The following is a 27,228-nucleotide window of genomic DNA, read 5'->3' as shown; positions in this document are numbered from 1 at the left end:
AAAACTGTTGTTTCACTCAGTTGATGAGCCGTCAGCAGCTGTAGCTTTAAGCTGGTCATTTTCTGTACAGTACAGCAGGTTCCTGGCAGCTGCACGGTCGACTGTTGAGTAATGAGCAGCAGATAGTCACGATATCCACAGTATGGTGTGAATGTAAATGTTCGTAATTAAGCAAAAATTCACTTGATCAAAGCTCCAGCACCTAATGATGCCTCTCGCTCGTCTCATCGACAATCTGTGCTTTTCATGTCAGCTTTTTGAAACGGATTAGCCAGTGGCGCTACTGTACCACAGCAATTAGACAACACATTGACACACTTCCACTGTTCCTTAAATGCGGCTCTTGTTAGTGGAGGGGAAAGGAGAATCAGAAATCCCTCTCAGTTCAGAACACGTCTGGCTGACGGCAGTGTCTCAGGGTGATCACAGCGGAAGATAATGTGGGAACTCTGTTAACGGGTCAGGCAGATTTACTCCAACACAATCCTATTTGCATTTTGATGGTTTTCCGGAGGTGTCCTTGTTTGCATTGGCCCTGTGTAGGCAGAGCTTTATTGGGACCTGTAGGCTTTCATCCACGGACAAATCAGCTTCTCTCTTTAATAAATGGAGAGCAGGAGTTATTTCAAGCCTTATGTCCCCTCAGCAAAATCCAATGGAAAAGTGAAATGTGACTTAATGAAGCTTGTTTAATTAGCATTTCACTGAGATCGGAGGGTGAGAAAAAAACAAGATCTGGAACTCACTTATCATTTTAATTAACACTGAAAGTTGAAGGTGGGTGGAGGTGGTGGGGTGAGGTGGGGATTGCTGTGTACACTCCAAGCACCTTCCTATCAAAACACAGCCCGTAGAATGAAGCGCTGAATGGCTTTTTGTTGCCAGTAAACAACCCGAGCTGATAACAATCATCCAACTGATAGCGACTGATACCTGTTTATATTCATTGAACGGCTCGGCATCATTATACCTTTAATGAGTTTAGCGTTGCCACTCAGCTGTAAGATGACTACCGGGTGAAAGAGCTCTCATTTAACCAAGCCAAAGACGGGCTAAGGAGCTTAAAATGTCAAGTTGCCTTTTTGGAGAGAGCACGGGGGATCAGTCTACAACCTTTTACCACAATAACTCCCTCCTCTGGTCCTCCCCACACACACACAAGTGTGCACGCTAACATTCTTGTGTGCGTTTGCTCCGGCAAAATTCGTACCCAGACCTTGTGCATTAATGAGAAGTAAAATGCTCCACTTCCCAAATTACCTTAACAGGGCTGCTCCGTGGCACTCAGTAATCATTTGCCGAAAAAAATGATAGATGTAATATCTCATTTTAATCCCAATTAGAGTGTTCTGCTGACTGGTTAATTGTTTGTTTTTCCCAAGCAAGGGTAATTACAAGTACAATGTGCCAGAGGAAAGCTAATCGTTAAAAACTGACTCATTACTGGGTCCAGTTGGGAATGTTTTAGTGCGGATAGCTTTTTCCCCTCAGGAGCACTGAGTCTGGGCAAATGTAGAAGGTCACAGTTGACTCACACAGGCAAATGTCCACGGTTAAATGTCCACCACTCAAAGCCATACTGTGATTTTTCTCCCTGCTCGAAGCGCACACATGTCAGGTCTTTCTTTAAAATGCCACAAATCACATCTTTTTTTTCTCCTGTGCAGTTTTGGCGGAGGAGAACTTTTAAACTACAGAGTGGGTAATAACGTCAAATTCAGAGCATGTAGGATTTAACAAGGCAGAGGCTCAATTAGATTTAACAATGGTGTAAAATACTTCTCATCACCGCAATAGGAAATACTGTCATAAAGAGACCAATTAAGCAGTGTGATCTCTTAAACTATCTGCTCCCCTGGCGCGATCTGAGCTAAGTATGTCTTTTGTCATGGGAACATTATGCCACAGGGAGGAGGAACAGCTCCGCCCCCACTCTTCCCCGGTGATCACACAGGGGCGGAAACAGCTCTGCCAGAAACCTATTACCACTGTCTGTCGGGGGATCACGCCACTCAAAAACCCTCGCCTGTTATCAGCCACTGACAACACTAGAGTAGGCAAATCTCACAACAGCCCACCCTCCTGTAATTACAACAATTCAAAGGTCACAGAGGCTTCTATTAAGGGAAACTTCAATAAAGCAAAGTCATTATCGAGCAGAAACGAGGAGCTGCAACAGACTGTAATGAAGGACAAAGCAGGATGAAGCAATAAAGAGAAGTAAGCGTGCCCTGTCGACTTTGTTCTCTCGACGCCTCACAAACGTCCGGCTTTGAAAAAGCGAAAGTTTCTGTCAGACACTTTTGGGGTTTTTTTTCCCAGCCAGAACAAAGACTAAAAAAACTGTTTGAGTTCAAGTTTTATTAGAGGACAGGGTGCACTAATCCATATGGTGAGGTGTGAGTAAAACCCATTATGAATGAGCTGTGTGTGTCTGTGCTTAGGTTCTGTGTGTATTGGTTCATAATTGAATACATAATGTCTCGTAACAGATAATTTATACTGTAGGTGTGTGTCGTATGTTGCACAAGTGTTAGTGTATATGTATGTGTGTATAATTCACCATCAAAGCTCCCTCCCCCCATGCTGGAATCAACGGCCTCATCACATAGAGGGTTAGGTCGCTCTGCAGAGGTTTGATGTCGGCAACCAGACGGAAGCTGGCTAATCCAGCCCAGGGCGCTTCCCTTCATGGGTCCGGATAGCCAATGCAGAGCATATTGATTAGTTCTGCCTTTAAGGTGCCCTTCAGTATTCATGTCCTGATATTGACCCACACCTTGAACATCTCCCACCACCTCAGATTATAATGATAAGGCCAGAGAGGAACTTGACAACAAGCATATATCTGAGAAATCCTCTGACATGTAGAATCTGAACATTTTTGTGTGTTTCATTGTTTGATAGTCCGACCTGACGAAGCAGCAAAATGGATTCAAGATCACTCTAAAGACGCTGGAGGACAACCTGCTGTCCCGTTTGTCCTCGGCTTCAGGAAACTTCCTGGGTGACACAGAGTTGGTGGAAAACCTGGAGACGACCAAACGCACAGCTGCCGAGATTGAAGAGAAGGTACTGTTGCATAAAAGGTATCAATAAAATTTGAACCTATACTGGAAGAAATATGTATGTACAGGGACAGTTAAGAATACTGTGGGGTGCAAGGGGTTAACAACTTTGTGTTTAGGTGGGATTTAGAAATAAATTACACTGTAAATATTTTGAAATTACTGAATACATACATTACAATAATGGGGCACAGTAATAATGTTACTGGGTAACAAGATAGGAAAAACTGGAAAAATAAACCTGGTCCCTTGTCCAAACCTTTTAAACTGTAATTACAGTGTGGTGCTCCTTCTTTTTCTTTTTTTTTTTCAGAGCCAACAAAACACAAAAAAAAACCTTGAGCTTATGGGCCAGTTCCTGCATACACACACAATACATCAGTCCCGATTAATGCCTGAATTAATGGGGCTAGTTGGAATCGTTTAAACAATCAGTGCTCTGCAGCTGATCTGCTTCTGCTCAACCCCTCAGTGGTGCCCCCAGAAATGTTTCACTGGGGTGGCTAGGTGGGGCCGGTGAAACCAAAAGCCATAACTGACATTCAGGAATGCTATTATGCTGTTGTAGTGTAGACTAGTTGTAAACTATGACAGTATGGAGAGTTAAAAATCTGACGGTTGTCCATTTCAAAATACACCTAACACAGCAGGTTCAATAAACTCTTCTGTCAGAAAAAACAAACAGTATAAACAGTTATTACTCACCTATGATGCATGATTTGAATCCACATATCGATATTATCCGGACAGAAATGCTGCTTAAAACAGCTGTCGGTCCAGGTCTAACACACTGCCAGTAGTCCAGATGATCTACATCAGTGAAATATGCTGTCCGAGCACATTATTACATCCATAGATATCTACAAACTGCCATTGCATTGTTTCAAGTGTTTATATTTTTCCAAATATTATACATAATTTCTCTCGTTCTGCATGTAAACAAACAACTTGCCGATCTCAAAATGGAGGCAAGCTCCAGGCTTTTCAATGGACACCTCACTTGAGCCAATAGGAGCTTCCAGTGCTGTTGCTATGGCCTCGATAGCCAACTAGGGCACGTATTGAGTGAACATTTGTTATTCACATTTTAAATTAAAAATTAAAGCCAGAGATTGACCCAATGGTTTATGGGTCTTGTGGTCATTGACACTCAGGAGCTCCTCACAGGCACAATAGACTGTTATAAATGTACAGAAATGATAAACACCATCAACACCTCTTTTGGCTTAAGGGAAAAAAACTGGCTTATCAGTTTAGGTTTTCTTGTGAATTGAATTGAATTTGGACTAGGACACCTACCTATTTTGCAGGTAAGGTTTTCATTGGTAATCCATGTACAAAATATTTACACAGTAATTAGCAGACTGTAATCCCTTCCCTTGCTTTATCAGTTTTTTGGTTGGTATATCAGATCCTGTCAGGTTATCTCTGCCAGAAAAGAATTACTTTCTGATACTTCAGAGCACTTCTGAGAAAGTACTGTATGATGATGTGAGAGTGTGCCTTCTGTCAGTGAAGAGATGAGCGCTGCCTTTGCAGATGTTCATTCTTAAGCATAATTGCGCAAGCATTTGCTGGTTTAAAAAAAAAAAAAAGGGCACATAATTGTCGTGTTCCACGCAGTGAGAACATTTTGGCTGGAACCGTGAAATTGGAATAGCTCTGCTCTTCACTGAGGATGTTTTATTGGATGGTGCACAATTTCATCATTAGCTGATTGATGAACCCTGAGCATATGAGTGTCTGTGCAGATGTATGCCTGTGAATGTGATTCCATTTGTGTTTGCGCTGTCTTTACTGTAGGTAAAAGAAGCCAAGGTGACAGAGGCCAAAATCAATGAGGCTCGGGAGCACTACCGACCAGCAGCAGCACGGGCATCCTTATTGTACTTCATAATGAACGACCTCAATAAAATCCACCCCATGTACCAGTTCTCTCTCAAGGTAGCCTGTCTATTGACATGCCATGTTTCCTCCCAGCCTCACAGGCCCCCAGTGAGACCCCTCTTTACACTGACTTCTCTGTTCCTCCCCTCCTTCTTCCATTTGCTCACCGTGTTTTATGCTCTTTGCCCTGCTTTTATTGTGTTTGTGGCTCCCTAATGTGGTTATGTAGAGCATAATGTCTTTCATATTGTCAGCCAGCGAGCACTGAGAGGAGGCAGCCTGAGATATGGTTTGCAATCACTCCCGACTCCGCAGGTAGCTGCCCTGGCCCAAGTTATTTCCCAACATAATCAAATGAAAACACATTCAGAGTATATGTACCTTTGACCTTGAGAATGAAATGAAACACATTATAATGTGTTCTTCACACAATGTTAGAGCAAAGTGTGACAAAGTGTGACAGAAGTGACACCCAAGCAGAAGATAATGACAATTCTATTTCCTTAGTAGCGTTTCAATTTCCTGTCAGTCCAACCCCCTCGTGTTTCACGGAGTTACAGTAAGACAAGAGCTTGCACCTTTGATTAGTAGGTAGATGTGCAGAATTTATACCTGCTCTGCTTGATGTTTGCTGTATAATCACAAGCTGAGAACAGTTAAGCTGAATATTATGAAATCATTTCAAGGGTGAATGAGCTGCACTTCCTCTGTTAACAGCCCTTTTAAAGAACATCATTATACAGTAGAATTCAGGGGTGTCAAACTTATTTTAATTCATGAGCCACATACAGCCTCATATGATTTCATATGGCTCAGACCTGTAAATTCATTGCCTAATAACCTTTAAATAAAAAACAAAAATAGCACCTCTGAATGTTCCTTTTCTTTTGGTGTAAAGAAGTACAAGTACATTCTAAAAGGTCACATGACAGATGAGGTTGGCAAGGCGTTGCAGTGGTTGGCACTCTCGCCTCTCACCTCTGACCACTTACGACTCTAAATTACCCATAGGTGGGAATGTGAGTGGTTGCCTGTCTCTTTGTGTCAGCCTATATGAGAGGCTGGCAACTCTGTACCAGGATAAGTGCTTATGGAAAATGAATGATGAACAGCCTGAGATAAAAAAAAAAAGTGCAATTTCAACAATATGTCTTTTTCCACATTCAGTCAGTCCACTACATGTGCATTTTTCAATATATTTCCATTCCTTTGACAGCCAAAGATGCATTGATTAGTGCTTCTTTAGACAATTAAAGGCCAACATAAGCCATGTATCAACATAACCCAGTTGTTAATAAACTTAAACACTGGTTTCTATTTTGTTAACTCTAAGTGACTCTGTATTCAACAGCACTGTTACTTGTAACACTTTGATGTCAGATACTGAGCCGGTGTTGAGTGTTGTACCCGCTCCTGTGCGTCCCCAGGCATTCAGTGTGGTCTTCCAGAAAGCAGTTCTGAAGGCCGAGCCGGATGAGGCTCTGAAGCAGCGGGTGTCCAACCTAATTGACAGCATCACCTCCTCAGTCTTCCAGTACACCACCAGAGGCCTATTTGAATGTGACAAGCTCACGTACATCGCCCAGCTCGCCTTCCAGGTAGGGAGGGAAGCGGGTTTCATCTTCTGCATGGTTTGTTTTGAGAACAAGCTTGCCATTGAATCAGTTGCTCCTGAGACCAGCGGCCCTGTTTGGACCTAATCAAGTGGAAAGGAAATGTGGTTTGTGCTGAAAATACAACACTTCGAAGTCCTTCCTGTTTGTTGTGTCCCCAGATCCTGTTGATGAATAAAGAAATAAATCCTGCAGAGCTGGACTTCCTCCTGAGATACCCTGTGCAACCAGGTGTAATATCACCGGTGGATTTCCTGTCCAACCACTCCTGGGGAGGGATCAAGGTACAGAGAGGCAATGATACTGAAATGGAATGATGTGAAATGCAAAAGGGTACCACCGGTAGATAGTGACTGCAACTGTGGCTGAAACAATTAGTTGGTTCATTGAATAGTAAGTCGACAGAAAATTAAGCTTCAAAAACATTTGAAAAATGTATTAATCTTTATATGGTCCTTTTATCAAGGAAAACTGCAAGCATTAATTGTTAGCATATTGTGATGTGAAAATGTGAGGATTTGCAGCCCAGTCGACAGAAGGCAATTTTGGCATTGTACACTTTGTACATTGTACACATTGTACATTGTACACAGCAAACCAAGAATTTGTAACATTTGTACCTTTTTTACGTATGACATAGTTCAGATTACATGTGTATGAGCTGAGTTCCTCAACAGGAGGAGAAAGGGAAGGTGGATAGTGTGACACCTAGGTGAGACAGCTGCCAAGCAGCAGACAGCAGCAGACCACTGTTCAAGACCAGCAAAAGTATTTTTTAACAATAGGTTGGGACATTTTCACTCCTGTTTGTTGCAACCAAACTGGGTACTTAAAGACAAAATATGATGTTTGCCTAATCCTAACCAAGTGGTTTTTGTTCCTGAACCTAACCATACCTTAACCACGGTGTTGTTCCAACGTAAATGTCCGCCTTTCCCCAGAGAGGGTAGTTAGTATTGTCACTCCCTGCTGTGCTGAGCTTGGTGCTTCCTTTTTGGGAGTGGCCAGGTCAGAGCCCAGATGCACAGTATTATTGCTGTACATAATTTTCACATTCACATAATATTCTGTTCCATAGCAGTTAGCTGACTGAATGTTGGTGTGATTGTAAATGTAAACTATTTCCTTGCAAAAAAAACAGTGCAAAACTTTCTAACAGAGATCTCCACAAAACAGTTTAAAGTTGTTCACAGCATCCCAAAAAAATTTGCTCTTTCATGAAGATAAAACTCCATTGTGTTTCAGGACTAATTTCAGCAATTAGCATGAGCTAAATCTGCCATCTCTAGCAGGTTTGTGTCTGACTGACAAACACGCAATTACAGGTTAATTTAAAAATAAATGTATGTAAATTTATGGGTCTATTTAACTATATTCTATGAAATAATGTATAAGTATTTTTATTTTTAAGTTTCTTAATTTATCATCATATATAATGGTCACTTATTTCCTGATACTGTTCCTGTCTTTGTTTATATTTTATGTAGGTATTGATGTGTTTTCTTTTTTCTCTGTTACCCTCTTTTTCAGTCTTATGTTAAATAATTTATATAATTTAATTTAATAATTTAAAAAAATTAAAAAATAAAAACAAACGTAACGGACAGAAATATCTTCTATCTGTTTTCTCTCGGTAACGCTAATTACAATAATCACATCACTAGTTAGAGACATGGTGTCTAAACACCCGAATTTCTTTGCAACAAAGCCTTGCTGCAGAGACAAAGGAGATGAGGTCATTTCCTGTAATTCATTGCATGAGCTACACATGGTGTGGCATTAGCTGGCTTACTGAGCCACCTTTGGAGACGTTGCAACAGCACGTGCCATGCATCATAACATAGACCCAACTAATCAATGATGTAATTCATTGACAATTATTTTTATAACTGATTTTAATCGATTTGTTGCTGTAGCCCTGCAAATACAATTCCATAATAGAGTCCCCTCAGTGTTGAAATCTCTAAAACAACCTGCACTAATAAAAAATTAAATCGACTGCCATGTATTTCCAAACTGTGAGAGAGCACTACTAAATCCCTCAAGTTATTTAAGCACTTAGGTGCTTTTCATAGTAGTGGAGTTGCTTCTCATGATGCAATTTATGCACCCCAGTCTCCCAGCAACAACTTTGCATTAAAACATACTTAAAGAGTTGGGAGCGTAGTTAAAGTCTGTTTTCTCTGTTTCACCTAGACCTTTACTCTGTCAGCATGTGCTTCTCCGGGGACCGGCTTTGCTCCGTGACCCCAGTGCGTTTTAACATTGAAAGGGCACCAGAACAGCTCTGCATACCCGTATTTCATCTTAAAGAACAGACGACTGGCAATGCAGCCCTGTGGACGTCAAGCAGCAGAGGTTCCCTCTCTTGTCAGATCAGTTTAGCTGCAAACTAAACCTTAACGGCAGCATGTTTTTTTAGCCTCTCGTACTCATGAATTTTTCAATCTGTACTGCCTAGAATATTAACTTAACCTAAACCCCCGTGTGGGTTTGGAGACGGCCTTTCTCCAACTGCACTCAACCTACCGTGGATGTTAAAGGCCTTGCTAATCAAATTCTGTCACTCGATTTTCTTATCGCAATTGGAAACATTATCAATTGGAAAGCTTTAAAGGAGGGTAAGATCCACTGATTGTTTGGCCCTCTTGATAATATTAGCAGAGCAGGAATCCCATAAGACCCAGTGTACTCTTCCCTCACCGCAGCTCAGAGGTTGCCAACCTCCTGTGGTAATTAAACAAACTGAGTTGAAGTGATGGACTGTGTGCTGAGCCGCTTTGCCTCACTCTGCCTTACCACCTCATGCCCAGTGGTGAGTGGTTGTAGAAAAGTAGATTATATGGATTCACATGGATATTTCCTCCATGACACCTTGTACTCTATGTGTCTGCTGTGGGAGGGTTTCAGGACCCTGCTCCTAGTATATATAGTACAAGAGACAGCGTTCACACTGCATATGTGTGTGTATTCTCGTCAGTGTGTGCACCTGCTCGAGGCTGCACTGCGTGACACTGCTGTTCTCCGCAGATGAGATAAGGTGTCTGTCAGCTGGGGCATCACAATGAAGCCCCTACTGCTTCTGCAACGGATGCATATTCAGTCCTCCCACACCCCCCGTCCCGTTATGAAAGGGATCGTGTTTACTCAGCATTTCCGTTTGAATAAATATTATTTATATTGGCGTGAGGAAAGATAAGCACTCTTCTGTTTTTTTTTTGTTTGTTTTTTTGGTCTCTTTTTTTCTACCAACTTTTGCAAACAAAGTTAGTCCTTTTGCTGTGTATTGTGAAATGTTTCTGAAGTGGTCAAACTGTAAAGTGTGCATCGCTGATCACAAAGTAGCAGCACTTCTACAAATACAGTAGTTTTTCTGTTTGAATCATTTTTCTTTCCCCACCCACCAGTCCCTGTGCTCCATGGAGGAGTTCAGGAACCTGGACCGAGACATCGAGGGCTCAGCCAAACGTTGGAAGAAGTTTGTGGAGTCCGAGTGTCCAGAAAAAGAGAAATTCCCACAGGAGTGGAAGAACAAAACCTCTCTCCAGAGACTGTGCATGATGAGGGCCCTGAGGCCTGACCGAATGACGTACGCCGTCAGGTGAGAGGTGGAATCACTGCTCACCCTTTGCTCTGTGGTCTGTGAACTGACCTGAGCTGTTTGGTGAAAGGGTAAAGGTTAAACAGCTTAACCTTTGGCTTATGGTTTGAGTTGAGAGGGTACCTGTGCTCACTGCTGCTACTGTTGTCGTCTGTTGCTTAGAAGTAGCGCAATTACACGGCTCTCTAAGCACAATTGCTGAGCCTAATTATTAGCCCCCAACCTCTGTCTAGAAACCTCATTGTATCAAACTTAGATTCCATTTTCTCTAGATATTAACATGCAATCTCTACTTGGATATTGTATCTTAAATTTAAAACACAGCAAAGAGATACATACAGCAATGCCTGGAGCTGCCCATATAGAGAATAGGCAATAACATCATGGAGAATTGCATTCTGGGTAGTAGCATCCGCTTCTTTAACAGACAAAAAAACAAGAATGGACTGGTCAAAAAGCAAGTGCAACATCCCCTGAGAGAGAAGCTAAACAAGGAAGCAAAGTAGAGCTACCTTGCAAAATTAAAGTAAATAAACGGCCTCAATCCGTACAAACAAGTGATGCCGTCGGGCGGTTTGAGTAAGGGTCTTAGAAAATATTGCAGGTTTTGAGCTGGCAGGTCACAAAACTGACCAAGTAGTGTTCTGAACATTTTAAGAGACGTGCAATAATACAACTTAGCATCCTGCTCCCCTCTCTCTCTATGTCCTTCTGTCTCTCTCACACAAAAAGTAGCTTTATCATTAGCGTTGTTGTGCTCAGGCTTTTCGTTATTCAGCTTTTGAGCAGGAAAATTTGTTAAAGTCTGACATATTTAAATCTCTCCAGTCACACTGTCCAGTATAAATATTTCCCTCTGCAAATATGTATGCCTAACAGCCAGCAAGTGTCTCTCTGTCCACACTAAATCTGTTAAATATGCACTTGTGTAACGTCATGTAGACAGACCATGTACCTGTCAGCTGTGTGCTCATGCAAACAAACCATGTCGGACATCAGCTGTGCGCTCAAGATCATACTTAAGACTTAATCACTTAAAAGACAGGTGAGTACTTGCTGTCTTACTGTGTTCGTATGTTTTAAACAGAAAAACGTTTTATATTTTGATATTTACTGTAAATGACATTCAGTATAACCAACACACATTTGTCAGTGATGGTCATTACAGGAAACTCAGCTTTGGTTTGCAGGTTTACGGTTTGATTAATTGATAACCACATATGTTTACGGGTCAGGTGGAGAGCAGTTATAGCAGTTGATAGTGCAGCAGACGTTCAACATCCCACCATGTGTTTGAGCTAGATAGGATAGAAACACAACTGCATTGTCTAATAGTAGTCAGTCTCTACCATGCCCTTAATTCCCACAATGCTTTGTGTTGCTCAGTACTGCTGATGTCACGATTCTATTCTCTATATTTTACTAAATATTTTAACTGTTGGAAAACAAATATTAAAACTGCACTGATCAAAATGTTTATGGGAACAAATAACAAAACGTGTGTATGGAACGTTTTGTAAACGATGATGTAGTTAAGGGTGCTCATGCAATACGGCAACTGAAGTGTGGCAGAGTGCAATAACTTGCCAAGCTATGTTAATAGTTAGCCACCAAAGACTGCCAATTTTTGCAAATGGTGACAGTTTCCAGATCTGTGTGCTATAAGTAAGTGGGTAGAAGTGCAAGTTGACAAATATTGATTGGTCAGATATGTGCATGTTTTTGGAGAAGCTGAGTGCACCAGCGCAAAGCTATGACTTATACAGTGTGGGCTCTAGTTTCCCGGCGCAGCGCGAGGTGGTGCAGGGTGGCGAACTCCGCGCAGAGCTAGTTTTGAGCAGCGCAACCCGAGGCGCGCTCAGTTTGATAGTTTGGCAGACCGAGGTGCGCTGAGATGGGTGTGGCGGCGCAGCAGGGGGAGGTGTCGACAGATCCAGCTTGGCGCAGTGACAGTTTCGTGCCAAAAGGCTTCACCGAAGGTGCACTAAAAGCTCGCCAGCTGAAACCACGTCTACTGTCAGCGCAGGCGGAGCGCAGCCGGTGTAAGTGGAAGTTTGGCTGACCGGCAGACAGTGCGCACACGTCACCAAAACCTCACAGGCAGATTTCCAGAATATCAGGCACATTAACGATGCAATAAATACCCAAAAAACCACTATTCAATGCAACTATCTGCAATCAGCACATAAATTTATCTCTATACCGACTGTCCCGTCACATCTGATGTCAGATCAGAGGGGATTGGCACCGTTTGGCACGTTAATACTCTTTCTTGTTTTATGTTTAATAAGTCGTAAAATTCACCCTCTGAATGTGTTCTGGACTTTTATCAAAGCATGCATATTGCCAATTTAACTGCCTTTTCTATATGTTGTGGGAAAATGCACGATTTTCATTGAACAGCCTATTCAAGTCAAGTGCAGGCATACCTGCATGCATGATTTCCACTTTGAGTTCCGTATATTCGGACACTGCGAGCTTGGACCTCCCGTACCAAAACATCAGTTTCCTCCTGGGAGAAGTTTGGCTGTCTGACGCTGCTGCTCTCTTCTGCCATGGCGAATTGAGTAAACTCTCATTACGCCTTCGCGCGGCGCATTTAAGGGCAAGGAGAGGGGCTCATTTGATTGGTGTGATGTGTGTAAAACCCACTCCATGCCTTCTCTCCTCCCTCTTTCCGACTTGCGCCGGTAAGAGGGACAGAGGTGGGATAGAGGAGTATAGCTGCGCCAGGGCGCTTGGTGTGCCAAACTTACAAAATCTGACGTTTATGACTATGTTATCTGTGATGTGGTCATGTAGAGAACATCAAATACTTCGACATAGGCTCAGTGTTTTGTGTCTTGAGATCAGAAATCTTCAGTGTTGGGCAGTAACGCATTATTAGTAACACGTTACAGTAACGCTGTTAGTTTTGGCAGTAACTAAAAAGTTACTTTTCTCAGTAATGCATTACTTTTTGGTTTAAGTAATTGAGTTACTAACTGAGTTACTTTTTAATGAAGTAACTAGTAACAGTAACTAGTTAGTATTTTTCAGTAACTAGCACACTGGAAATCTTCCCCTGCCAAAGACAAAGACACAAGATTAATTTGGACTGTGTTACCTGGTGACTTTCAACTGAATGTGTCCGTGGGTGCTCATAGTAACTTACGTAAATGGTTGGCGTAGACATTAGACACAGATTAAAGTAAAATTAAAGGCTTTTAGGAGTTCACCTACATGTTCTCTTCATGTTTTTAACAGTTGTCAGTCAGTACAAACAACCACGCATTCAGCTGAGCCGCCAGTTAACACTGTCACTCATTCAGCTGAAGCACACGTTGCTCTGAAACAGTTGTGATCCAGTCAGAATTCTGTACAAGTTGATGCTGCTGTCAGAATATCAACTCTGAGAATGAAACATGCAACAACAGGACATTTTGATGCCATTAACAGTCTCGAGTCAAAGTTAAAGCTTGCTCACTCTTCTGGATGACCAGGGCACAACGCAACCTTCGTTGCCAGTATGCACAGACATACTTTTGATTACATCAGTTGTAAATAGGGTTTTTGAGACAAACCCACAAAGAATAATCACCACAGTATGTTTTTCCCCTTAGCTCTTTACAGCGTGTGGCATCTTTCATCAAACAGCAGGCAGACACAGTTAAAGACTAGCTGGTGCACACAGCTAGTCTCAAGCATTTAGTTGCTAAGGAGACAGATATTTTCCCCCAGGAGTTGATTGAGACCAAAATTAAGCTATAAGGAGAGGAATAATTTGACTTTGGGCCGGGTTATGCTGAAAAAGATTTAGTTTGTACAAGTGGACTTACAGGTGGATGCAGCTGGCCCAGTTAGAAGGCAGACCTCTATGTAATTTACCAGTTTATTTGTGAAATGACTCATACATAATTTGAGCTATTTATTGAAATAGCTGTCAACAACAACAATTTAAGCTGGCAACATCATTAAAGCATTTGGAATGAAGTTTTAAATTGCTGTTATTTTGAATTGTCCATCAAAATATAATTTATGTGAGTTTCGTATCTTCAAAAAATGTCAGCAAGGATTTACATATAGAAAATATACAATGTCTATTTATTTAAGAGTGTATAGTTTGGGCGGAGTGAGAAAATCGTGTTTTAAAGGCTGAAGGATTTAATCCAGAGAGGTTGAAAAGAGCCACTGACAACACAGTCGTGACTAGAGTTAATATTTTTTTTTTTTTCTATAAGCAGCTGTCTATCTAATGCACTGTACTACAGAAGATTCCCACTCTTCAAGTTATTCAGCTTGTCGGTCAAAGATAATAAAAAAGTGTTGAGGAGAACTGAGTCATATTCTCCCCACAGAGACTTTGTAGAGGAGAAACTGGGGAGTAAGTACGTGATTGGCAGATCACTGGACTTCGCTGTCTCCTTTGAAGAGTCGGGCCCAGCTACGCCCATGTTCTTCATCCTCTCTCCTGGAGTTGACCCTTTGAAGGATGTGGAGAAACATGGTAATACTCTTTCTTGTTTTATGTTTAATAAGTCGTAAAATTCACCCTCTGAATGTGTTCTGGACTTTTATCAAAGCATGCATATTGCCAATTTAACTGCCTTTTCTATATGTTGTGGGAAAATGCACGATTTTCATTGAACAGCCTATTCAAGTCAAGTGCAGGCATACCTGCATGCATGATTTCCACTTTGATTTCTACTGCATAGGATTATCAGTCAGAACAGTAGTCATCCAAACACATCTGCTATGTGTCTGCTGTGATATCAGCCATCAGTGCCAATGCACAACAGGCTCTGGGTAGATTGAAGGGATTATACTAAAGGTCACAAATATATGAGACGACACCCCTTGTGTATTAGGGGCAGTAGAAAGTAAATGTCATTGGTTTTAGAGTTACTTTACAACCCTGTATGAATAATGCGGATAGCGGCAGGACACACTATTTTGATTTTTGACCACAAATATGCCAAAAGCTTATGTACTGACTGGAACGGGGATCCATCACAGCCTGACACTTCTAAATCTGCTGCCAAATAATTCAGTCTGTGGGTATTTGAAGTCAGCTCTATGAAATATTCAGATTGCTCAGATTGTATCATTTACTTGAACAGAAATTTCCACAATGTGAGTCCCCATACATTTTCAAATATAAGTATTTTGCATTCAAGTAAGTCATCTTGACTAATTTACTGTTTTTGTCTGATTTGACTTTCAAAATTGCATATTTTCCTCTTACCTGTAGTGCTACTTATCAGTCTAGATTGTTTTGGTGTGAGTTGCAGAGTGTCGGAGATATCAGCCATAGAGATGTCTGCCTTCTCCAATATAATGGAACTAGATAGCACTCAAAGCCATCTCAAAACTCAAAACTTTGAAAAACTCTACAGCAATGTGTCTTTCTAGAAATCATGACCCATGGTATCAAGATAATCCACAGACCTTGTTGTGAGCAGTTTGATATAGGAACTATTGTCTTACTACCAAACTACACCTGTCAACCATATCACCACACAGAGGGGAGCATGCATCTACTGCTAGCTGACCTAGTACCACTGAGCTAGCTAACATTACGGCTCAGCCAAGGAGGACATTATTAATATTTACATTTCACACTGTCACAAGCATGAGTCTCTTGTCTTTGAGTAGATGCACACTTCCTTCTGCACAGCGAAGCGGTTGGTGTTGTGTGGTAGAAAGAAAATAGTTCCTACATGAAACTGCTCACAACAAGTACTGTGGATTATTTTGAGTAACCGGATCACAATTCCTGGCAAGAGACATTGCTGTTGAGTTTTTCAGTTGTATCTTTCGGCGCTTTGAGCACCACAAGCTGAGTGCAATCTAGTTCCATTATATTGGAGAGAAGGCAGACATCTCTATGGCTATTATCTCCAACACTCAGCATCTCACACCAAAACAATGTAGACTGATAAAAAGCAGTACAGGTAAAAGGAAAAACTATGTATTTTTGACATGGGCTCAAACTGTTCCTTTAATCAAATTAATCCATACCATAGATTCACTTTAACATGACGGTTATATACATCTGTTATTATCCAGAATACATGGCAGCCTACCAGTACTTGCTAGTATTTTAGATGCCTCATTTTCACAAAGATTCAGATCCCAGTCAGCAGCAGGTGGTTAAATCAGCCATAGATAGACCTTTGGCCCAAGTGAATTCCACCATCCTCTCCTAATATGATAAGAGGGAGCACTCCTGCTGGAACTGCCTGTAAGAGGTGTGATTATGGATTATCAACACCCATAGTCAATCACATCAAAGCTAAAAGTAACCTATCACTGCTGCTGTAGAGAGAGCGGAGTGAAGATGAGGAGCAGCAGCCACATTACACTGAACCACAAAGAGGTGCTTTTCCATTATAGCTGTGACTACTGGGTTTCTCATTGGTATTAGGCTTCAATTAGATTTTCATTAGATAGATGATGTGATTTTGTATGCTCTGCAGGGGACTAATATCCCTGAGACAAAACCTCACTATCTGCCTGGTTTCAGGTCAGAGTTTTAATAGAACAGACAGAAATAATTGTATTGTTTGAGTTAAATCTCAGTGGGCCAACCTAAAGTGGGCAAGGAATGCTGAGTCATTGTCTGTCCGCTGATTTTGACAATGAACATATACAATGACTTTTGATGAAATTTGCTTATTCAATTTCTTAGTGAGAATTAGAGGGGAAGGTCATTATCACTGTGAGTTCAATATACTTGTAGTATGCAGCCCATTCTGTTTTTCCCACATCAATGTTCACATGACGTACTCAAGTAGGAAATTGCATCATCGCTCATATCACCATGATATTATGGTTGTGTTTCTGTGTTCATTTCAGTAGTTGGGTATGTTGCTGGTTTGTTAGGTTCTCTACAAAGCTATGCCTATATAAGCACTGTGTATGGGGTTAATAGCTCAGCAGTCAACTATCTGTCAGCTCATAATGATCCCTTCTGTGGCATTCATGGTCTTTCACTTGACTTTTAAACAGAAAACATGGTATATCATGCTAGCACCACTACCTTGGTTATGAAGCTGATGATTCAGCAGTTTAGTAATCTTGGGAGATTCCGTGTTAACGTTGGTTTGTAAATGTACTGACCAATTTCAGTCGCCAAATGTTTAGCCAAGCGTAGCACAGAGACTGGAAGTCGGTGAAAACTGCTAGTGTAGTTATGAAAAGCAACTCCAAAGCTTTAATGTTAACGAGTGTAATACATTCACTTGAGGAAACACCTTTGTTCTTTTTTTTTTTTTTTTTTTTTACCATGAAAACGTTTCTCATAATTCTGAAAAAATAATCTAATTAATTTATATAAACAAGGCAAATTTCTTCTTCTTTCTTTCTTTCTTTCTTTTTTTTTTTTTCTTTTTTTTGTAGATGGACGCACAAGTCCATGTCACTCTGGTTCCCTCGTCAAAAAACCTATGTGATTTTTTTTCATTGGGTTTTGGATTATTGCTGAAAATAAACTCTGTGGCAAACAAACATTCATGATACTCATACAGATAATCTTCTCAAATATACACAATTTTTAGGATTTTTGAATCCTAAATGCAATCGGCAAAAGTAAAAAGCTAACATCAGATTGTAAATGAACTCCACTACAGTCACATGACTTATTGTCATCACAGAATTCCCAAGTGGGGTATTTACTAATGTATTTTATGTTATAGAACAAAACGTGAAAGTCTCGTAAGCTTGTGTTTACCACAGAACTTATTTTCAGCCATCTTACCAAAAACCCATTTGAAAAACCCATTGACCTGAAGACAAGGGAACTGGGATTGGTAGAATGTGAAGTCATTTCCAGGTTTTAGGATTCATTCCTTGGGCACTCTATTAAGCTTCCACCCATATAGAAACAGAAAACAGTAATCTATAATGTAGCAAGCAGTTAACCTACACATTGAAGCCATGCTAACTCTAAATAGTCCTTTTGCCAAAATCACGCTGTTGGCTTTGGGCATATCCAAACCATAGACTGTATAATAAAGATGGGCAATATTACAGCTTCCCCAAAGTAAAGCCAAACCATCTCAGTCATCCCCTGGTGGCTGGCTGCAATGTGGGTCATAAACCCTGTCCCCTCAAGTGACTTTTACATGTGTATTTGTCCTGAGTTTGCAAGCTAACAAGATACAAAATGTACATAAACCAGCTTCTTATAGTTATATATTGTTTTTTGTTTTTTTCAAACTTTCACTAACTGTTATCTCTCATTTAAATTAGCAGTTTTCCAAAATATCAGACTACAGTTTGGAGCCTTTGAATTCAACAGTTTGACAGAAGTATTTTTGTTTGCAATGTTTCCTTTGTGTTTTCTGTCAGGGAAGGGGCTGGGCTTCACATTTGACAACAAGAACTTCCACAATGTTTCTCTGGGCCAGGGCCAGGAGGTTATAGCTGAACAAGCCCTCGATTTAGCAGCGAAGAACGGCCACTGGGTGATTTTACAGGTACAGTATAATACACATACTGTACAGGCACAGAGAAAAATATCTCACATGAAATTTTATGCACAGTGAATACTGCTGTGTACTTTAAGCTCACCACATATATATTCACCATTCACAGAGAGCCCCCACAGCACCTGAAATCTTTTTATGAGAACACTGGGTGGATCCAATTATAGTTTTTTGAAAGGGTATTTGAACACTAATGTGACTGTGTGATGTGTGTGATTGTTAAAACATTCTGGCTCTCTCTGAATTGTCCATTGCCCATCCACCACGCACAAAGCTGCCAAATCATAAAAATTATGATTGCAATAAATGTTGACACACAGACACTCATAAAAATACCGTTTATCTAAAACACATTTTGCAAAAATGAATACAGGGTTCATTTTGTGTCAAGGATGTTCCATTCAGTAGTAGTTTTAGGTGGCATTTCCCTTATCTGTGCATGTTTTGAAGGAGGTGTATTATCACATTGTTTTTTATTACATACTCAATGGGATGTTTGCTTTCCTCCCAGGTTTGTCTGCACGGAAAAGTGAATTTAATTTTCTGCAGAAATTTCCTCACTGAAAGGGCTGCGGCATTATACAGTACAATATCTACGCGGTGTCTGTTCTCCTCTTATCTGGAGGGCAAGGCTGGCGTTTGCATTTTAAGTGGAAACCTTGGTGGAATTCTAATGGGAAGTATCGACAGATATGAGCCGCAGACCGGGCACTGCGGGACACCCTTTTCTTTTAATTCACACAGCTGGTAGAAATTCAAAAAAAAAAAAGAAAAGAAAAGAAAAGAGAGAGAGATGGGGACGCCATCACTCTCTGCTCCAGACCCAGGATAGCAGAGACAAGCAGTTGTTTAATTACCTTTGCATAAGAATCTCGATCGATAGGCTTAAAAAGGCCTCGTCCCTCTGGCAACAAACCTCCCACTCGCTTTATCATCAGCTGTCTGTCTGTCTGCCCGCTGAGAGCCACCCCCATGGCACTGACCGGGGAGGGCGAGGAAAATGGAGGGGAGGGGAAGTATCATATTTTCATTTCTCTCCTGTTTTTCAAGACAGTATCTTCTCCTGATATAATGCTCCATCTTCTCTCTCTATCGCTCTTCCCACCCTCTCATTCCGCTACATAACTTTCATACTTAAGTCTTATCATTTTCTCAAACCGCATCAAATTCTTATCAATCCCCAAGTCCTCCCACCTTTCTCACCAGCCTGCCCTCTCTTCCTCCCCTCCTCACCTCCTCATCTCAGCTATCCACCTACCTATCCACCGCCCACCCCCCACCCCTGTCTCACAGCCCACCTTTACTCTCCGGCTGCCAGGCCGGCTCCATCAGCGGAGGGCTGGGTCAATGGCAGGTTCCCCCTCGCTGACGGGTAATTATACTGCAGAACAGCAGCTCCTGCTCAGATGGGCCTCGGAGACAGAGATGCAGAAACTTTGAAAGCAGCCCATCGGGAGGGAAGAGGTGCAGAGATGGAGAGGCAATCAATCGGGCAGATTGGAGTTGAATATCCCACATGGGCCAGACAGTGGGAATCAAGTGGCCTAAACTTTCAAGCATCTTTGCACATTTACTACTAAAACCACCCCATTTGCAGCCGCTGGCAGAAAGAAGTGCAGATAGCAGAGATAGGAGAGACAATTTGACAGAAATGCTCCCCCTCAATGTCCTCTCTTCATATTACTTTAGAATGCTGGGCTCAGACCACAAGATATCAGCAACCAGGAACGCTGTGACTATGTCATACGTGCTGTATCCATTTGGCTGTCATGGTACCTCATTTTTTTAGGTCTTTCTGAACACAAGACAACCAGTATCTTGAACCATGGATGTACAAAGACAACTGGATACAGCTTTGGGGGTGGGGCACCGTTTATCCCTATGAAAGCCAAAAAAGTTTGACTAGCGGGAAAAGGGCTCATTTTTGCTCAATATGGAGATGGAGACAGATAGAGACTTATGTCCGTACTCTGTGATCATTTCATCAGTATTTGTGCATGTTTTCTGATAGTTTGCTGACACGGATGAAACAAAGCATTACCACCAGTGATCGCGGAGGCAGTGTAGTGTAGTTCAAGCAAGATACGATTGTAGGAGATGACGCAGAAATTTAAATAATGGTGAAACCATACGCATGGGTTATATGGTGAAAATAATTCTCTGTCCACATGTGGGGATGTAACGTTGTATGGCTGCACAGACTACCACTGTCGACAGCGCTGTCTCTATTTAAAGGTTAAATGTTACGACCTCCTCCAGTGTCGCCTCGTTTCTTGTTGTGTGAAGCTTTTGACTCTAGTGCCATCTATTGGCTGTATCTATGCCATCATAAAGGACGCATGGGGGTAGTAGTATGAGGGCAGTGATGTTTACAACTTTTGAAATGGACGCATCTATTTTTGTACCTAAAGGGAGTATAAATGAGTTGAATGTTCAAAATTTTAGTTTAGTTTTCATACTGGGAATTTGATGTACCTCAAAGAAATCATCCACTGATTTACAGACATCTCTTTTACATTGTAAGTCTATGGGAAAGAGTCTTTCTGGGCACCATGGCATCATGTGGCAGACCCAGTAGTTGTAATTATACAGTTTGGCCACAATGTCAAATTGGATTCCATGCCCAGCTCTGTTCCCAGGGGCTTGTCATACACACTGCTTTGGGCACCATTGTTTACGTTCTTGTTTCCAGGAGTTGGTCTGTAGCACCTCCTTCCTGATGACATCACACAGGTCATAAAAGACAGCAAGCTACAACTGGTCAGGGACCAACGTGTAGACAGTCACAGCTCTTGGCTAAGTCACCGCAAGAATTCATGACTATAGTCTGACATAGACAATTTTAACAAATAATAATATGGTGTAGTCTGAACCCGGCACAGGGAAGAACAAGACAGCTTTAATATTTTTTTTTTAAAAAGTCATGCATTTTATTAAATCTTACATTGAGAGTTGGACAAGATTCGTTTTAACTATTAATGCTGAGGTGACCCTTTCTAACCTACAAGGATGGCAAGGAATAAATTGTACAACTTCAGCTACCCTGAGAATATCAGTATTGTGGCTCTGTTTAATTAATTAATGTCATGTGAATTATCTTGCAGTGTAATAATAAATCATATCACCAACATTTTCTCTTCTTTATAATTTTGTTGCAAAAACAGGAGGAGCCACTGGTTTCAGGAATATTTTCCCCACTGTAAATCCCAGTTTTAAAGTTTTCTTTTACTGATATCCTCAATGTTCCTCTACACAAAAACAGCTGTATTAAATCAGGGTCCAGTTACATCACAGGGGTATTCCTTTAGATTTGGTGGAAAGGGCTCTGCTCCTTGAGCGAGATTTCAAAGAGTCAGAGCAACAACAAGGATTCTGCTGGGAAATCTAAAAACAGCTTCATACATTTGGAGCTATACTAAAAAACATATGTCATAAGAAGGAGGTCAGGTTGGTGGAGCGAGTGTAATGGCTAAGTAAACAACCAGGTTTGAAACCACGACTTGGAGACAAGCAGGTTATATAAAACTTCATGTTTGCTCATGGTCAAACACAGGAAAAAGTCAAAACCAAGCAGGCGGATGAATACAAGCAAACTCTTCTGAAAAGGGGTCAGGCCTAACTCCAAGGGTCAGGCAGGGGGTCAGGAAGGTAGAAAAAAAAAAGGGCTGAAAATCTAAGACGTAAGCACAGTTGACAATCTGGCAGGGAATGAATGGAAATGGGCCAGTTTCTTTACTGCAGGGCTGATGAGGGAAAGTGTGAACAGGAGAGCAGGTGGGTGGGGAAGGTCAGGTGATGGGAAGGGCAGGAAAGGGGTTACAGGAGGGCAGAAGGGGGTGGATGGATCTGAAATTACAGGACAGGTAGTATGTGCCAGCAGAAAAAAAAAAGCATGGATGACTAGGAGCTGGTTGGAGTTGTGACAGGGAGCTGCAGCAGCAAACAGCATTGGCTTGAGTGTCAGCTGATAACCACACAGCTGGTAAATGAGTCAGTAATTGTGCAGCATCAATGCACAAGCGAATTCCAGTCAGCTAATGCAAGTGTGACACAATAGTGGTTTACTGTGTCCTTAAGTGCCGATGGCGTCCTGAAGAAGATCTCTGTTTGTCGTGGGCACATTTTCTAGTGTCCCCCGGACAGCAATAGTCTCAAGCCCTGCTTGTTAGCCTGCGCAAAATTGATGTGACACAACAGAAAAACATCGGCCACTGCCATCGGTGAATGTCGTCTTATTTGCTGATAGGCTGATGGCTGTCAACAAGGCACATATCAGCGGATACCGATGTGCTGCAGATAAATTGGGCCAAGTGTAATCTTAAGCCATTGTTAGTGGCGCATGCGATTTGATGTCTCTTATCACAATACACCTTAGTAGTTTCTATTTCTTTTCTGCTCCGATCAGCAACACCTGTGCTCTGAGCTCATCCACCATTACTTTCGGTCACCCTTTCTCTCTCAACCACACACTTGCCACACCCACACTAAGGCTAGTCTTTAAGGAGCTACACCTCTGTTAAATACCAGTTTCACAATTTATTGTGTTTATTTCATAGGATTATTTGAATTGGCAGGCTAATAATAAGCAAAAGGCTTAGGCAAGGTTAATTTGCGTCACATGCATCATTTTTTTTAGTGCCCCCTGAAAACAGTTAACATTATGCTTTGTGTCATTCTGTCCATATCTTTCTTCGTATGTGGCTGTGTCTTCCCTATTCTGTCTAAATACTGCACGTGTTGTCAAATTGGTGAAGGTGTTTTCTTATTTCTCTCAGGGCCACCCTAATTTAAGCCTTTATATACTGACAGCTGGACCGCAGCCAACTTTGTATTTTTATTTGTTTATGGCTCCTATAAAATAGGATTTTAATGTATAACAGCGAGTTAGCCGACCACTGAAAATAAAAACCTTCACAGCTCACAATACTCAAAGTGAATTCAGCATATTTGTGAATTTGTCCCTGACATTTTTAAATTTAGACTCAGCAGTCTGTCTTGTTGTCGGTGCCTGCAGTGTGTCGGCAGTCCTGTTTGTCCCTCAGTCCTGTTTGCTGTGTTCGTACGTCAGTTTGGAGTCTGACTGCTTCTCCTCTGCAGGGCCACCGCCTCCTCAGCGCGGGAGCCCAGCTGTGCAGCTGTCCTCAGCGCCGCTCCTTGACGAATGTGTTTTTGTGTGTGTGAAAAAGAAATATTGTGTGCGTGCACCTGCACATGTTTATATTTGCTTGTTTATGAGCCAGCGTGTGTGTGTGCGTGACAGGCAGTTCGATGTGCCATTGTGTTTTCCCTCAGGTTGCGTTTGATAGCAATGCATCAAAGACCTTGCCAGTGGTGTCTTCTAATGGGTTTTAGATTCAACTTTTATATTATTATGTAAATAGGTGACTCTTTGATGTAGTATCAGCGCAGTCATCACAGGGGCTGGAAGGCCCTTATCAAGAAGACGTTGAGGGAACAAAAAAATGTTGCACCTGAAAGTTAATTAAAAAGCCATAAAATAGTGGCTGCTCCTCTGTCTTGTTTGTTTGTCTGTCTGCCTACTGGTCTGTCTCTCTCTCTTTCTCCTTTCCTCCCCCTCCTCTTCCCCTGCAGCCAGAGGATGAATGGTTTCATTACAGTGACAAGTTCTGAGGCAGTCTCTGACTTCCTCTGTTGGCTCTCTTTATTGCCAAATTATTTACATGCCAAGAGGAAGGGTTGTACTGGCTTGATGAAAAAGCGCTTGAATTTAGACTTTTAATTTGTATACCATTCATTATTCTCCAAGGCATCAAGAGGCAAACTAACTTATCCCCGTCTCAGCTCCAAGCTCCTCCTGGACTTCTCTCTCACAGAATGTGAAACTTTTTTCTCAAAAAATTGACGTTCCTCTCCCTGTCATGTCCCGTCTTTCGGAAAGAGGGCTAACTTCAGCCATCATAAGGAAGATTAAATATGGAGAGCAAAGGGAAATGAGAAAGTAAAGAGGCTTATGAATTAATGACTGGAGTTATTAGTGCTGTAATTAGATTTAGGGAATGGGCAGTGCTGCATGGTGAGATGTGGGGGGCTTGGCTGACTCCTTATCATTCACAGGATATCCTGTAAGTGTCAGGACAGTTGAGATGGAAAATTGAGCTCATCCATGCTTGTGTGATAGTACAAGTCAGCTCCACTGCCCGCACCACATTGAGAGATGAATATGCAGAAAAGTCAGGCTGAAGTTACGCCGGAGAACAGTCGCTTAATGTCAGCATCCTAGAAATGGGTTTCAAGTGCTATGTACCAGTTAATTTGGTGCCACATCAAAGTCACAGTGAAGAGAGGAGAATATGCAACATTTTAATTGCTCTTTTTTGCTAGTTGTCATTACAAACATAAATTATACGGGCAATTCCAGCATCAAGTACCTTATTAAGCTATTATGTGTTATCCATTAAAGCCCAGACTTTCACAGATATCCAACAGAAAACATTATCTGGGTGTAGATTAGGCTCTCTACCCTCACAGAGGGGAATTAATTTTGCCTAACAACTAGCCTGTCGTTTATACCAATAATGTGCAATTTTCCTTATTAACCCTATACTTGCTGATCTTGGTCCCTGCAGAATATCCACTTGGTTGCTCGCTGGCTGGGTACTTTAGAGAAACTTCTGGAGCAGCACGCAGAGGGAAGCCATGAGAACTTTAGGGTGTTTGTCAGTGCAGAGCCCTCCTCCACCCCTGAGGGCCACATCATCCCACAGGGCATCCTGGAGAACTCCATCAAGATCACCAATGAACCACCTACTGGCATGCACGCCAACCTGCACAAGGCCCTGGACAACTTCAACCAGGTAATACACCCCAAGGTTTGTTGTCATTTCCGGAAGTTATCTGATAATGTTAAATCCTCAGTGATGCAATTTATCCACATTGCCATGTTCCATTGCTGTCAAAAATAATGGTAATACTAAAATGAATAAGGCCTAATGAATTTCCTCCTAAATAGTGCCTGTGTTCACTTCACACAACAAAAATCTAACCACATAAAGACTGTCTAACATTAAATACACAATACCTAAACTAATAAGACCGTAAATTTTATACTAACACTAGCTTTTGTGGCCAGCCCTGTTCTGTGACTACTTTAAAACGCTAGCAAGTGCGTATCAGCTACATTACCATCTTGATTGTATCTCTGCTGGTCGATCTCGAGCCATATATCATCCTTTATTTGGTTGTTGAGGTAGTTGTCACAGTGTGTGTTGTACAGTGGGAAGCTTACAATGACCTTGCAGTATGACATCAGTTGGAACAAAGGATTTCATTGGTCAAACAATGAGATCAAGGTACGTCTGAATATTTCTCTCCCCAGCTAGAATGTTCTGCAGGGGTATGCCAGCATTCATAGAAGATAACGAAATCCATTTCTGTGTTATTGACAAAAATCCATGTTCAGAGTGAAATGGCTTTTAATCATATCCCAGTGGGGAAAAAAACACTTTGAAAGGAAATCTGAGATTGTTTCATTCATTTGACTCACACCTGCTAGCGTGTAACTAAAAACAGAAGCTGCACTGTTTTCCAATAAGTGATTCAAGAAGCAGTTGATCTTCAATATATGAAGGTTATGGATACTTAATTTTGATGCATGGTACCTTCCTCTGAAGGACTAATGTTTTTTTTTGCCATGAGTGGCAGTTGAGTTAACACATGCCAATTTTCACTCCAGATTTCTCATCAAGTTGCCAATTTGCAGAAATGTAGGAGCTAGCAGATGTGGGGAGTCACCTTTCACTCATCCTGGAATTGCTTCTGACCCATGGAGGACAGATGTGAACGTAGCACATGCCAACGTCAAATGTTTGTGTGGATACAGTCCGCAGAGGGTCGTTGGTACGTCATGTGAGGACTGAGATCACAACAAAGTCTATCTGCTACTTTTCGTGTTTGTTATTGGAGAGTGGCCAGACAATATCATGCTCATGGGCCTTTCTATAGCCTCCATAGTTAGAATGGATCAGTGCGCTGCAGTGGCCTCTCCCTTTCCTCTACCTTATCAGTTCTTCTCTCTATCTAAGCCATACCATTACCTCAGTGCTTCGCTGCCAATGCATCTTCCTCCGCACCATTACCTGAGTGCTCGGCTTCCTCCCAGTCCATTTCCACGATCCTTACTTTGCCGATGTCTATCTGCCTGATAAGTGTAACGTGCTTGTGAGCCTTGCTTTATGCAGACCCACAGCGAGGTCCACTGAGGTAACGATGGGGGAATATTCCAGTCATGTGTACTCAGTGAAAGCTAATCAATGTTAGGCTAACTCTCTGTAATAGCCCACCCGCGTGGCTAAAGCCAGCGCTAAGCCAGAGAAATGACAGTTTCTTTCCTCTTGACCTTTTCACTGGGAGAGGCGTACAGCTCTGCTGCCTATTTCCACCCCAGAAGCTTGTAAGTCTGGGTGGGCTGAAGTTAACACCTGGCACAATGGCTGAGGTTTTTACTGAGATGACACATGTATCATACTGTTGCAAAATAAGCTGTTATATATTTGCAATTTCTTGTTAGCTGAAATTGATTAATTCAGTTTATTTGTCAAGTTTTCTGGTTATTCAGACTCAAGCATACACTG

The 27,228-nt window shown here is 41.7% G+C and overlaps 1 protein-coding gene across 1 annotated transcript in view; it reads left to right on the top strand.

The window, feature by feature from the left end:
- dnah9 (dynein, axonemal, heavy chain 9) overlaps positions 1–27,228 on the top strand; it is a 209,517-nt gene that overhangs the window by 151,254 nt on the left and 31,035 nt on the right. The window contains exons 64-71 of the mRNA XM_049562910.1: positions 2,908–3,072; positions 4,872–5,012; positions 6,383–6,553; positions 6,730–6,852; positions 9,976–10,169; positions 14,507–14,655; positions 18,501–18,628; positions 25,225–25,452. Of these exons, the coding sequence (XP_049418867.1) occupies positions 2,908–3,072; positions 4,872–5,012; positions 6,383–6,553; positions 6,730–6,852; positions 9,976–10,169; positions 14,507–14,655; positions 18,501–18,628; positions 25,225–25,452 (1,299 nt within the window). The remainder of the gene's footprint in view (positions 1–2,907; positions 3,073–4,871; positions 5,013–6,382; positions 6,554–6,729; positions 6,853–9,975; positions 10,170–14,506; positions 14,656–18,500; positions 18,629–25,224; positions 25,453–27,228) is intronic.

Source organism: Epinephelus fuscoguttatus, linkage group LG20 (assembly GCF_011397635.1).
Source record: "Epinephelus fuscoguttatus linkage group LG20, E.fuscoguttatus.final_Chr_v1".
Lineage (NCBI taxonomy): Eukaryota > Metazoa > Chordata > Actinopteri > Perciformes > Serranidae > Epinephelus > Epinephelus fuscoguttatus.
This window is presented reverse-complemented; position numbering and strand designations above follow the sequence as displayed.